The sequence below is a fragment of the Leptodactylus fuscus genome, chromosome 2, assembly GCF_031893055.1.
Source record: "Leptodactylus fuscus isolate aLepFus1 chromosome 2, aLepFus1.hap2, whole genome shotgun sequence".
Classification (NCBI taxonomy): Eukaryota; Metazoa; Chordata; class Amphibia; order Anura; family Leptodactylidae; genus Leptodactylus; species Leptodactylus fuscus.
Genome location: NC_134266.1, coordinates 264842646 through 264858192, shown reverse-complemented (window position 1 = coordinate 264858192; position 15547 = coordinate 264842646). Strand labels below are relative to the sequence as shown.

Genomic DNA, 15547 nt, shown 5'->3' with positions numbered 1-15547 from the left:
GCAATTCATTTTGGAACAGGTCGTCCTTCAGGCATTAGAGGCTTGGAGAGAAAAGAACATGACCGCACTCATTGTATACTCCAGGAATCTAGATAGACCCACCGTCCTGTGTTTGTATCCTTATAGATCTTTGTAGGGGACAACTCGGATTTTTCCAAATCCCCTCCCCAGACCTATTCATAGATAATTCTATGCGATAAAGCGCTACGGGAAATAACATGGCGGCAACGCATCACGGTTGCTCCCGCAGCGATTTAAACAGACAGTTTGCAGAGTTTTCCTCTTCATCTTTATGCAAATGAGTTCTCTCGCAGCACTGGGGGCGGTCCTCAGCACTTAAACAGCACTGGGGGCGTGCCCAATGCTGTTAGAGAAATCTCCAGTGCCACCTCCCTCTTCTTCAGGAATGGCCTCTCTTCGTGTCTTCTTCTGGCGCTGGTGGTCAAACTTCTAGGCCTCGGGCCGACTGTGCATGCCCACCGGCCACAAGAAAATAGCCGCTTACACAGTATTGTAAGCAGCCATTTTCTTGTGGCCGGCAGGCATGCGCAGTCGGCTGCCCGAGACCTAGAAGTTTGAAGCCAGTGCCGTAAGAAAATGTGATGAAGATCCGTTCCTGAAGAAGATGGAGGCGGCGCTGGAGAATTCTCTCGCAGCATTGGAGACGCCTCCAGTGCTTTTTGAGCTTTGGGGACCGCCCCCAGTGCTGCAAGAGAACTCATTTGCATACCGATGAAAACCGGGCTTTATACCGAACGGTGGCGCGGAGAAGACATCTAGAGGTAGGAGAAGAATATCCTTTCTTAAGGTTACGTCCCTACGTGTTAGGGACAAAACAATGAGTTCTAATGATAGGATCCCTTTAAATATCCTTTTGGGCCAAAGGGAAAATTCCAGCCAAGTAAACAACTAAATTAAAGATTTATTTTATGGTAGAAAGCCTTACAAATAATAACTAGGTTCCATCCAATGGGAATGGTGCCCTCACGGTATTGTTTCCAATAAGAATTGCCATAACATATTACATAACATACATTTAAATGACTAGTGCTATGTGTAAAAAGCATTGAATGGTGCCGCGTTCGTTTTGATCAGACAAAGTAACTTAGGCATACATTATTTGATACTGTGTGCAAAAGGCAAAATCTTTTTCATAGAGGTCAGCAAAATAAGTACCAACATACCAAAGAAGTAGAATTATGTTTAACCTTATATGCTCTATCTTATCACCTGGAACATAGTCTGATGATATCTAGAAGTAGGATCAAGGAGTAGAACCACAGGCACTAGCCCAGGGTTAGGGATCCTTCGGCGCTCCAGCTGCTGTGAAACTACAACTCCCAACATGCTCCATTCACTTCCATGGGAGTTCCAAGAACAGCAGAGCCAGTCTGCATGCTGGGAGTTGTAGTTTTGCAACAGCTGGAGAGATGAAGGTTTCCTACCCCTGCACTAGCCAGATCAAGGACAAGGCAGGAGCACAGTCATGAACTCAGTCTATGGGGCACGTGTGTTAGATTTGACATGGATTTTGGTGCATGTTGTATTGGAAATCTGTGCCAAATTCTAATAACAGTATGTATCTCATAACTTACATGTGAATGCAGTTTCTGCAGCTCCTTGCACATGCAGCAGTAATTTTCAGATGGTGTTTTGGTTCCGTTGCATTACAAAATCTACTGTGGAAAGAAAAAGCGTGCTATTTTTTCACTCTGGAAATGCAAGGATTGAAATTACAGCCAAATTTCACGCTGAGCTGCTGCACAACTGCAGCATATCCACATAGAAGCGACAGATCTTGCAGTAGAATACATGAAACATTATTGCAATATGCAAATTTAAGACATGTGAACAGACCCTAATAATGCATGGTAAAATAGATTTCTTGTAACACATGCAAACTCAAAGCAATATGGCAGACAATTCTAACTGTATTTTGTAAATTGCAGATCATTTGCAGAGCAAATATACATTCACCAAGGAACTGAGAAGCAAATCATCAGCGCAGGTACCTACGGTATATGGTTTATAAGGACATACTGTACATATGTGGTTAAAAAGGGACATTCCTCCATTGTATTGTTAAAACTATAGCACAATGAGCAGGGGCGTAACTTGAGGGGGTGCAGAGGGTGCAATAGAACCAGGCCAAGCAGACTTAAGGGACTGATAAGGTTTTGCTTCCCAATATGAGAACCACATGTAATCCGTGAGGTTCAAAAGAATAGTGTGCAGAGCAAGGCCTTGCCCCCTATATGCATGGTCTGTATTATGGGTGGGACAACACCCCTCTTTGCACCTCGGGGCACCCTTTTTTTGTGATATGATCAGTTTGTGTGTTGTTGAGAAGAGCCAGACACAAAAAGTGCCCAAGTCACATATTAAATGAGTGGATGTGGAACCATTCTGATAGGCCCAGGAGACTTGTCCAATCTTCTGTGAGTCCGGAAGGCCACCCCTCTTTTTGGGGAGAGTTGGAAAGTATGCTATAAACAATATATTTCCATGTACGTGAGGGGTTTGGTGTAGGTTTTGCATTAGGGCCCTGGAGTTTCATGTTACACCTTAGTCGATGAGTACCTGAAATTCTTGGAGGTCTTCCCATCTCTGTGCGTTGATAGATGCAAAGTAGGTTAATTAAAGGGGTACTGCAAATAAAACAAGTTGCTCCCTATGCAAAGGACAGGGGGTGACTTGGCGATCAGTGGATCCAACCAAGATCCAACCAAGGTGCCTGGTTGTACTGCGCGTGCCGCTCTATTCATTTGAATGAGGACTGCTGGACATAGCTTAGTAAACATTCTGCAATTTTTGGTGGTCCCCACACCATAAGGCCTTATATGGGTGTATTCAGTCCGTAAAATATGAACGTATCTCCCGGACAGAACACTGAGCTAGAACCCAGCTGGAATTCCTTGCTTCCCAGTGATATTACTGTCCTATACTATAATCATTTTTTCAGTACAGGACTTTAGTCCATGGGGATTCAGGGACTCATAGATGACTATAATGCTTGGAGAGAGGGTTAAGAAAGATTAGCTCATGCCCTGCTTTCTCAATCATTTGACTGGCTGAGATGTAATTCCCCTTCTCCCCTCTAGTGGCCACTGTAGGAGAAACGTATGACCTGTTGTAGATCTCTCAGCGATCACCTGATCACCAGGCCACCTTCACTTTAAATAAGAGGCTGTATTGAGCCCAATGGTACCTACATCCAGATAAACTGAAATATATAGCTTAATATCCAGATAGCAAAAACGTATCCATAGTCATTGCAGAATTTTCCATTTGAAGGATGAGATTTACTGCTTCTCCTATAATAAGGATATTAATGATACCGTCCGAGCGCGATGATGTATCTGAGCTGGTGAGACTCAAAGAACTTTCCTGGCGCGGGGTAAAAATGGAATATTAGTCCAGGACATTGTAAAATAAACAAAGGAAACTTTCTGCCATTTGTTTTATGGCTTAACAATTACATTTCAAGCAATGTTTATTGATCGCCTCCTTTAGGTTTAATTCGATAAACAAGATAGCGCCGTTTTGCTGACACCTTTTCAATAGCAGAATATAAAGATCCTTTTTATTCGCCTGCCTGTGTGTAATATATACCAACATTGCTATTGTATTCCTCAAGCTTTATGCTCTGCCCGTTCTTTATATTTCACATTAGTGAGGGAGGATAGTGGAGAATAAGGAAGAACTGACGCTTTATAGCATGATAAAGACGTGTTCATGTCAGATGAGGAGCAGTTGGTTATATACCGTATTCTTTGTAGTATAAGAGAGTGGGTCGTATAGTCAAAAAAGTATGGTAAATAAATAAGAAGCATGAGAAGTATAGAGAACGCGGGGTCAAGATTTACTATTGTGCTTACTGCTAGACACTGGCATAGACATGGCTAATATTGGGATAAAGTTTTTCAACTTGCTAGACAAGTGGGTGTGGATTTATAGCAAAGGGGGCTTAGTTTAATTTGCCACAATGAGACAAAAGTAAACTAACCTACAATTAAAAAATGTTGTAAACTTGGACCAGAAATTGTAAAGTCACTGTGATAAATCAGTCATTGTGATAAATCAATCAGTCACTGTGATAAATCAGTCACTGTGATAAATATGGGAAGAATATGCAAATCTGTCTTCCATGATGTAATTAGGATGTCAGTGCCTCAAGTGTGCACACCAATAGAGGGTGCTGACTGAGAATGTGCAAGTCTAACTTCCATGATGTAATTAGGAAGACAGAGTCTTCCCTTTAACATCATGCCGACCTTCTTAAAGGCCTTTGTTTGCAATGATGTTGGGATTATACCAGATACAGTCTTCTCAGCCAAGGACAGCCATTTCAATGTATTTGCATCTCATCAGCTTGGCGTAGAGAGGACTGATCTGGCAGAGGTAAGAGGCTTAGACAGGGTTAAGGGGATGTCGTCACTCCATAGGGAGAGACCACCATATAGGTGTGTATGGATTGACAATATCCCTTTAACCTTGTCTAAGCCTCTCACCTCTGCCAGATCAGTCCTCACTACGCCAAGCTGATGAGATGCAAATACATCGAAACACCTGTCCTTGGCTGAGAAGACTATATCTGGTATAATCCCAACATCACTGCAAACAAAGACCTCTAAGAAGGTCGGCATGATGTTAAAGGGAGCGCCCTCTATAGGTGTGTTTGACTGAGACTCTGTCTTCCTAAGTACATCATGGAAGTTAGACTTGCACATTCTCAGTCAGCGCCCTCTATTGGTGTGCACACTTGAGGCACTGACTTCCTAATTACATCATGGAAGTCAGATTTGCATATTCTTCCCATGTTCCTTTGCACAGTGGAGCGCTCATGGCTTAATAAGACTACACACATCTATATGGTGGTCTCTCCCTATGGAGTGACGATATCCCCTTAACCCTGTGATAAATCTGGTGTAGTATCAGACTGGAAATCATTGGAAATACAATGTATCTAAGGTCTAAAATGTAACTTTTATTATAAATAGCCAATAAAAAAAAATCTCCCATGTATACAAACAAAAAAAGTGCCAACATGTAACAAGCCATGAGATTGATCCAATTGTCAATATTCACATGGATTGGCCTCATAAAGCAAAAAGAATATCAGGACTGCATTCCTGTTCCATCGTGTTGCATGCAGCTATAGCGTCTAAGGATATCCTCCCAGTATAATCTATATTCCAGGGATCGAGATCCTCGACAGACTCCTGTCTCGTGCTTAGACACTATGGATGCAAGACAAATTCTAGAGATGAGCAAACCTCTGAAGGGTCTTTTTTTTTGTTTTGTTTGGATGGTTTGGCCCCAAGACTTGCATTGGCTGGAATCCGGAAGTGAAATTTTTATAAGTGGAGGCCCAGGGGAGGTGTGGAAACATAACAAAGAGTTATACTCCTTTTCCCTTTCTCCTCCTGGGTATCATTGTATCTTCCTCAGGGTCCTCTTCCAGTCTCTTCTGATACCCGGGGTCACAGGCCGATAACTGGCCTCAGTGGTCACATAGAGCATGCCAATGTCCTGGTGCTTGCTTGTATTTAACCTAATTTTCAACCCAATAACCCAAGTCCCAATTTGTGTTGAACCCAAAACGTTTGGAAAATTCCCATTGAATCTGATTCATACAAAACCATTTTGCTCATCTCTAGCAATATCCATTTTATTATCTCTACAGTGGTGTAACTAGGAATGGTTGGGCCCCAAGACTCCCTCCCTGACCCCACTGACCCAACCCACCTGTACACCTGATTTCGGCCATGTTCAATGATGGACCAGACGTCACATGAGCCAGGCACATAATGACGCTGACCTGGCCCACGTGACATCTAAGACTTAATCAAATAGGCCCAAAGCCTTCTGGAGCCCAGGAGAGGCAAGTAACAATGTTCTTTATGTTCCCTCACCTCCTCTGGGCCTCTGATCATTATACTCAGGGGTCTGAAAAGATTCCAGAGTATAATGATAGCAGAGTTTGTGTTGTTCTCGGCCTTACTTACCGATCCTCGCTCCTGATCACAGCTGCCTCCACTTCCCGTGAGCAGGAGTTGGGATCGGTAAGTAAATAGGGCCCTTTACCTACTGGGGTTACTTCAGCAGGTAACAACCTATTAAAAAAAACCCATCAGGGGCCCACTGGCCCCTTAGTGTCCGGGGACTCTGTGGCCGCCACTACCGCAGTACTATCGTCACTGTGTCCCCAGAGTATACATGAAATGGTGGAAGTGGTTGAAATGTACTTAGGAGCAAAGTCCTAGGCCATAAATAATAATCCCAGACTAGGGTTGAGCGATTGGGATTGGGAAAGATCGTGTCCCAAGAGGCGATCGAGCAAATTTCACAATTGCGATCGGAATCTGCTAAAAAATGATCTAAAATTGATTTTTAAAGACAATCCTGAAATCTCAAGATGGTCTCAACCCTACTTATGACTTATTGCATTTAGAGTTGAGCGATCGGGATCCTGATTGGCGATCGAGCAAATTTCACGATCGGGATCGGCTGGAAAATGATCAAAAATCGAATTTTAAAAACGATCCTGAAATCTCAAGATCGGCTCAACCCCATCCCAGACCAAACTAATGAAGCCATCAGTATCTAACTTTCCTTAATTGTGGACAACCCCTTTAACTGCTTATTGCCAACTCATCTATGTGACTTTATTGCAGCCATCTGACCTTGAGCTTACGTTAAAAGGAAACGAAAAACCGTGGAAAGGAAGGTTCCTTTATACTCAACGGTTGGATTTTCGGACGCCTTTTTTCTTTTCACCACTCGCGTCCCCTCCATTGAATTTGCTTAGTAAAAATAGTAAAATGAGAAAGCGATTTTCCACGTCGGCCTGCCCGCTCGGCTTCCCTGTAGTGATGTGGAATAATTTTCGGTGAGTGATGATGGCAGAAGGATTGTGCTTGGCGATATCTGTAGAGGAAATAGAGAAATAACGCTGGAGGCTACTCATTGTACAACTGTATCTTGTAACTAGATTAATGAGCGGGGGGAAGAGGCGGCTGCAGTCACATTGTAAACTGTCATCTGATGTTAGCGGCGAGATAGCGGGGATTGGAAAAACAATGCCGGAAATCTGATTCATAACAGATAGCTGATTTTATTTCGCGGGGACGAAAACAATGAAAAAATATTAGAAATGTTTTTGAGCTAGAAGAATGGATGGCGCGCTTGTTCCTGGATGGAAGTTTTTTTCTAATCTTTTTGATACTGTGTGTTTGCTACGTAAATTAGAATTTACCCCAAAGGCATTTGCTAAGCATTTGGGTTGTTGAAGAATAAATTACATTTGTGAATTAATACATTTAGAAAAAGAATAAAGTTTAAAAAGTAGCTCTAGGGGCCAATGGCTACCGGACTCTGGAACCTAATGGAGTCCAAAGGTCTTTCTACAAAATTACAAGACAATGTTAACTATTTTGTATTGGGGCGATCTTTTTAGGCGGGATCGAGATCTCACATTTGTCCCCGTGGGGACACAGGATTGACCTCAGCAGTCATGGTCAACTACTTTAACTAAATTTGAGCTAAAATAAAGGTGGACACTAGAGATGAGCGAGTAGTACTCGATCGAGTAGGTATTTGATCGAATACTGCAGTATTCGAAATACTCATACTCGATCGAGTACCACTCGCTATTCGAATGTAAAAGTTCGATGCAGAACCAGCATTGATTGGCTGAATGCTATACAGTCGGCCAATCAATGCTGGTTCTTCTCCTACCTTTAGAAGTCTTCTCCGTGCAGCTTCCCCGCGGCGTCTTCCGGCTCTTCATTCACTCTGCCAGGCATCGGGCCTGGGCAGAGCCGACTGCGCATGCCCGCTTGTAGTGCTTGTAGTGCGGGCATGCACAGTCAGCTCTGCCCAAGCCCGATGCCTGGCAGAGTGAATGAAGAGCCGGAAGACGCCGCGGGGACTCTGCACGGAGAAGACTTCTCGGAGGATCCAGCCCGACCCTCGCTCGTGGACTTGGTAAGTGTTATTTGATCAAACGTTGCCTACCCCTGAAACGAGCATTTTCCCCTCCATCGACTATAATAGGGTTCGATATTCAATTCGAGTAGTCGAATATTGAGGGGCTACTCGAAACGAATATCGAATCTCGAACATTTTACTGTTCGCTCATCTCTAGTGGACACGTCTGTATATCAAATGAAAGGTCAATACACAATGGTCCACATTTACCAAAATGTGACCGATATATAACAGGGGCTGGTACTGAATGACAAATCTGGTATATCTTTGGACTGTCTCGTCTACGTTTATACTGCTTCATAGTTGGCTTACTTTGTGCCAGAAGTTGACAAAATTTTGGCAAAATTATGGTGCACATTATTACATTTTTAAGCATCATCCCCTTCTCATCTAAGTTACACCCAATGCTCAAGCTAATTGGTAAAATGACCAAGCATAATGCACAAGTGTTGCTATTGGTATGCATATGTACAGGCAAGGAAAGCTATGGACACAGCGGTTACATGGCACATCACATGGCCAGCCCCTTCATTACTGCCTAGGGTCGGTACGTGTGCATGACCACAAGTGGCTCTTATTTGATGGGGGGGTTATCACTGCACACATCACTGTAGGTACCCAATGTGGACCTGCAAGATGCAAGCGTGCATTGAATAAAAAATTTTGGCAATTTTTTGGGAAAAAAAATTCCAAATATGTAGAAGCCGTTTCTGCCAGCAAAATATAGTGGCATTCTCCCATGTAGAGGGGGCTCCCTTTATTATGTACATTCATATGCCATAAGGGGGTATTAGGATACTCATACGTATTGTGACATGTGTCCAAAAAACATTGTCTTAAACCCATTACAACATAAGACCTACTTCCCAGGTTCGCTCTCCGATCTTGAGAGTGGATGTCCTGTCCCACTTGTCTCATTGGATTGACAGATGGATGCTACTTCTCCTCTGGATAGGGCTATGGATGTCCAGCTGCTAGAACCTCCACAATTGTGGGACCTCCACCAATCTGAAAAATGGTGGTATTGTTCCCAAATCTCGATGGTGTTGCAGATCAAGTATGCACTCCATAGCTCCATTCCGTTCCTATGGGATGGCTGGAGATAGCTGAGCACTGTACATGGCTATTACCATTGGTATAAGGGTACAAGGGACCCTCGTTCTTATGGTGGATGGGTATCTCTGCAGTCAGAACCCTGCTAATCTGAAAGCCATTCCCTCTCCACCAGATGGGAGTTCACATCGAATTACTGAAATACCCCTTTAACTGATATATGGAAACCATCCAAGCCCCATTTGTGTCATTGGACATCCCTTGAACGGAAATCTGTATATTTAGAGCTTATATGACAAGTCACATCTTCCCTCAGCCTATTTCCCAATAGGCAGTAATTCTACCATTCCGTTTCGTGCCACGCTCAGAACAATTCCCTACAAAGTTGACATTGTAATAGTTCTGTCATATTTCACGAGTTGGCCCAGGACTTCGTAGCTCTACTTGTTTTATTGCTCCCCTTTGAGAAAGCACAAATCCCCTGGTTTTTTCCTCCAGAACATTCTGTTTTTTGGCTTCATGCCTCTAAGTCCAGGTATTGAATGTTTGTGTAATGCCAAAGACAAATTAAGCGACTGGGCGCCAACTTTTATTGTTTTTTTTTCCTTTCATTTTCACAAAAACGAAAAAGAGATACCGAGCTTAGATCACATGGTGCTCAATATGAAGTAAAAACACTGTCAAAAAATAGAAGATACAAGAAGTGAAATAATGGACAATTTCCACTAAAGTGGAAAAACACTGCAATGTAAGAAAGCTTTAGGGTTAATAGTAGGGTTGAGCCGATCTTGAGATTTCAGGATTGTTTTTAAAATCAGATTTCCGATCATTTTCCAGCCGATCCCGATTGTGAAATTTGCTCGATCGCCGATCGACATCCGATCTTTCCTGATCCCGATCACTCAACCCTATTTAGGAGTTTATGTATTCTGGGGTTGAGCCGATCTTGAGATTTCAGGATTAGGGTTGAGCGATCGTGTTCGGAAAAAATCGGATTCCAATTGGCGATCAAGAAAATTTCACAATCGCAATCGGAATTCCCACCACGATCTTTCACAGTGGGATCGAGATCGGTACAATTTCCCACAATGCTTTGCTTAGCCTTCACACTGAGTATATAGTGTATACTCAGTATGAAGGCTCCGCTGGAGTTCCATAGGAATGAATGGAAGCAGCCGGCACACAGCCTTAACCCCCTGCGTGCGGCTGCCTCCATTCATTCTAATGGGAAACTAAACTAACATCTCTAGTAGCTACTTACCTGCAGAGATGGCTGCTCCGGTGTTCTTCTTCACCTCGCTGCCGCTCCACACTGCAGTCTTCTCGGCCCACTGCACTGCCTCCCAGGTTAGTGTTTAAAGAGCTAGGAAGGCGGGGCTTGTGGCTTAGGAGAGTGTGGGTGGGTACAGGGTGGGGAGAGGTGACGTCTCCCCTTCCAGTACCTGCCCACACTCTCCTAACTTGCCCACACTCTCCTAACCTGGGGGGCAGTGAGGCAAGAAGAGCAGCGTGGAGCGGCAGCGAGGCAAAGAAGAACACCAGGCACCGGAGCAGCCATCTCTGCAGGTAAGTGGACACCAGGGGGGACTAAGTAGCCAGAGGATTTAAAAACAATCCTCTGGCTACTTAGTGATTCACTACACAGCGTGGATTCTAACAATTAAAGCGCTCATTGTTAGATTCCATGCTGTATAGTGAATAGGATTGCTTTTAAAATCCGATCTCCGATTAGTAAAAAAATCCCATTGACTTGCATTGGGATCGGAATTGGGATCGAGATAGGGTTTGAATGAAAAATTATCGGAAATCGGATTTTAAAATCGGCTCAAGATCAGCTCAACCCTATTCAGGATCATTTTTAAAATCAGATTAAATCGTGAAATTTGTTTGATCGCCGATCGGGATCCAATCTTTCCCAAACCCGATCGCTCAACCCTAGTTAATAGGTTTTTTTTCCAATTACCAAAATGAAGTAAATGAAGAAAAGAGAAATGTAAATCCCATCAATATTTGGTGTGACCTTTGCTCTTTGAAGGAGGAGTCCTGGAAGTGATGATCCGGCCCCCGCAGAGCCCTGATCTCAACATCATCCAGTCTGTCTGGGATGACATAAAGAGACAGACGGATTGGAGAAAGCCTACATCCACACAAGATCTGTGCTTAGTTCTCCAAGATGGCGGAAACAACCTCCCTGCCGATTTCAGCCGAAAACTGAAGGGCCCCATAGCAACCAAAAATTACACTTTCAGAAGTCTCATACAGAGAGTCCTTGACCCCTGTAGGAATAGTTTTCATCGGCAGAAAGAAAATACTCGACTCTTCGTTTTCCCCAAAGTCATAACCCCTATTATTTCTTCGTCGACCTCCAATCTTCTCTCTATTCCTTTCACAGGGGGTCAGTCCTCTTTAAATCCGCCGGGAGAACTTGTCTTGTGGACCTAGACTGGCATTTATAAATTAGCCAAAAGACAAAGATTGGCTAAAAATATCCAATAAGGTCTAAACTCCGGCCAGCAGAAGAAACTGTGACAGTCATGAAATATTTAGGGATGAAGAAGAGCCGATGCAGTCGAGATGAGAAGTTCTATCGAGTGCAAACAGAGGCCAAGCCAATGAGCAAAAAAGTAATTTTCCTGGCCGGTAATGTTTGAGTTAGCGGCTATCTAATGGTAATAGATACGGAGAAAGCTAACACAATCATACTCATGTCTACTGATACATTGTTGAGCTTTAAAGGGACAATGGCTCACCATAATGTTCTCGTATCGGGAAGACTTCCAAGGGTTAGTGTACATCAGTATACGGAGTAGATGAGGAATAGAGAGAGACTCCTGGTTTTTATGATACCATAGTTTTCGAATCTGGAATGGTAGGGTCTAAGAATGGGCGAATCTATGAATATTCGTTTTGTCTGATCTTCAGGTGAAGCGATCCTCTGATTTGGTCTGAACTTGTTCGGAAAGAACTGGACATCAAATTATTATTCAGACCAATATAACATATATATTCTCATGTTCTCTTGCCTCTTTAGGGGTCTCCTCACTGAATCTGGTAATCTATGTCTTCCTTCTACAGACACATGACGTCAAAGAAGAGCGCCACAGTTGGCATCTGGTTCTCTTCTGTGACTTCATGCTCTTGGAGTCACCACTGAAGCTTGAGTAGTGACATGGGCATACAGAGCACCACCCATCACCCATGCGTATGTCACCTTAGAGGCCCAGTCACAGGTCTCAGTGGTGACCCTAGGCACATGACCCAAAGAAGTGTACCATAGCACTCATAGGAAGAAGTCACAGAGTGCCAGAAGCTGCAAAGAGGCCTGAAAGAGGAGAGGGAAGGTGACCCCAGAGTATAATAATTTACCATAAATCATGTCACGTCCACCATTTTAGTTTGTCTGAGACAAATCCAAAATAGTTTCGTTAAATACCATACAATTTGGAATATTCGAACCAAATCCAGTTGTTGCAAACTTATTCTCCCAACACCAGTGGGATCTTGTTTTCTTCACACCACCGTAAGTCTTTTGTGCCCCAATACCAGATGTAATTACGTGTATCAACCACTTAGATATGATGGAAAAATGTAGGCAGACACAGCTACCACTTCAGTGGTAAGGTCTTGTTCTTCTTGAGTCTGTTCATCCTTTTCCACCTTGGGTGCTCCAATGCTAGCTGTAATTACATTTATATACCATGAATGCTGCAGGTTTTTGCTGCAGAACTGCTGAGAAATTTTGAAAATTTGACTGAAGACACATAGATATCCAGGCTTCCTGGTAATTTGATGGTCATTTGATCCTTCCTCCATGTTTCAGGCATGACTTGGCTAGGGAAGAGATGCCTTGCACCTTTCCATATAATCAATGATCCTTGGAAGGATCAAGGAAGAATGCATGCGGACATAACCATCAATCAAAATCCTGTTCTTTCATGGGTGCTCTTTCTTTTTTCCTGGTGATGGGTCTTCAGGCATATTCTCTAATGTTATGTTCTGGGGTCACCACTTAGGTCTGAGATGTGGCCTCAGGAGTCACGTGAGATGGGGCCTCAGGAGTCACGTGAGATGGGGCCTTAGCAGTCAAGTGAGACTGGGCCTCAGGAGTTACGTGAGATGGGGCCTCAGCAGTCACATGAGATTGGGCCTCAGTAGTCACGTGAGATTGGGCCTCAGGAGTCACATGAGATGTGGCCTCAGGAGTCACGTGAGATGGGACCTTAGCAGTCACGTGAAACTGGACCTCAGAAGTCACATGAGATTGGGCCTCAGCAGTCACATGAGATGTGGCCTCAGCAGTCACGTGAGATGGGACCTCAGCAGTCAGGTGAGATGGAACCTCAGCAGTCACGTGAGATTGGGCCTCAGCAGTCACGTGAGATTGGGCCTCAGCAGTCACGTGAGATTGGGCCTCAGCAGTCACATGAGATTGGGCCTCGGGAGTCATGTGAGATGGGGCCTCAGGAGTCACGTGAGAAGGGGCCTCAACAGTCACATGAGATTGTTTTTCAGCAGTCAAATGAGGTATGCTGACATCATGATGCTGAAGAGATCTCCGACTAGAGCACTTCTGGTTTGCGCCGAACCAAAACTTGTGGGCAAACCTTGTGAATATTCTCATAACAATGCAGAAGTGAACATACACTCCAGCTGGAGCTTTATTGCTTCTCTATGGCCGTATCGAAGCCCTAGGGTGGTGCACTGTAATAGTGAGTGCTACTTACCCACACTACCGGCAGATGATAGTGCAGTAAGATGGCATTCTCCTCAGTGTAACCTCTCTTTCTCCCTGTCTGCCCCATTTGGATAACTGACCCCATCTGTATGCGGTATATTCTATAATAAGGTGGGGGGGTGATGTATACCTGGACTGTGGGATATGTCCCCGGGAGACCCTACTGATAGATCCTTTCAAGATAGGTTGACAATGTGACGTGTACAGATCTCGATCCAGCCTAACTATCATCCAGCCATGCCTATGGATTCTCGATGGAGCGCATACCTCTTTTATTAAACCAACACCATCTATAAAACATCCATAAAAGCCACCGAATGAGAAATTGAAATAAAATTTTGTGCACGAGCTCTATAAAGTTTATACGTGGTAATGATAGGACATTCCCTTTTTATAGAGATATAATGATCCTTGCTCTGAATGCATGATTTGTTGCTCCAAGCCAAGACGGGACTCCAGTAATGTTGGCCTGGCGTATACGTTGTGAGTAAGAGACTGCGGATATATAACTGCTGTGAGTTATTATGGATTTATAACTGGGGAGCGACATCAAACATATCTAATTGAATTGGGTTGACTGGAATTCTCAGTGTTATGTTAGCGAGAAGCTGAACATGACGGTTATGGCTTTGGCATTGTTTCCGACACACATTTTCTTCATTACAAGAGTTTGGATTGGCTCACGGAAAATATATGTTCTACGGAGATGGGCATGTCGTGAATGTTGGCCTGAAAAGCCAAAAGTAATGTTCTACTGCGAAAACGGAGCCAATGAAAACAAATATATAGGTATGGCGCGGACTACTGATGCCATCTCCAGTTATATTACCCTGTTATTTAGCTTCATACTGCGGTGCAAATCGTATAATAATACTAATGGGTAGACGTGTAGCATGTCCATGTGGTGGAGTTGGGTTGATGTTGCTCGTAAATGGTTTGACACGACAGCCATTGGAGTTCATCTGAGACAAATTCCAAATTGTTGGGTTTCATTTGGAATAACTGGGTCAAATCTGGTTAGATATGATTGGCCCATCTCTAAAACTGTAACACTGTGACACCATACTTTCCAACTCTCTCCAAAATTTGGGGTGATCTCCAGGGGTCCTAGAAAAAGTGACAAATCTCCCAGGTCCAATGGAAAGCTCCAACATCTACCAAATTCTGTCATTCTACGAGTGACGTGGGCATGTTATGTGTTGGTCGGTACATATTTAGACAAGGGGTCTCATCCAAAGAGACCACTCCCAAAAATTTGGGATTGTTGACAAGTTTGTGTAACACTCTCTTTTGTGGGCTGCCAACAGACTACAGCAGTCATACACATTAGGTCAATGCCAATTTAGGCAGGAGCGACAACCACCTAAAGTGTGTGGGACCTCCTGACCTAATGGAAGATGTAGGTGGAAAGAAGGATCAGGCTGTTGGATTTAAACATGCCCAATCCTATTGTTTTCAGAAAGATACATAGTTGCCAGAGTTGTCTGGATGGGGCTTAAACAAGTCCTTCTCCACATTGACAACAAATGGCTGAAGTGTTTGGTGAGGATTGGGATAGACATTGACCTATCCTATCTAATACGTATGGCCGATACCTTTACAAATTATTCTAAACTCCGTCACACAACTCGTACACCTCTCATCCACCATTCCAGTTTCCGTCCCTTCACATGAAGAATCCAATTTCAAATCCTCACCTACAAAATCCTATCCAATTTCGGCCCATCCTTAACTGACACAATTCGACCCCAGCTAGGACCACCTCGA

At 43.7% G+C, this 15547-nt stretch overlaps 1 protein-coding gene across 1 annotated transcript in view; it reads left to right on the top strand.

The window, feature by feature from the left end:
- Nucleotides 1-15547, top strand: part of CNBD2 (cyclic nucleotide binding domain containing 2) — a 125016-nt gene that overhangs the window by 80117 nt on the left and 29352 nt on the right. Inside the window, exon 15 of the mRNA XM_075266432.1 lies at nucleotides 1950-2008. Coding sequence (XP_075122533.1) covers nucleotides 1950-2008 — 59 coding nt within the window. The remainder of the gene's footprint in view (nucleotides 1-1949; nucleotides 2009-15547) is intronic.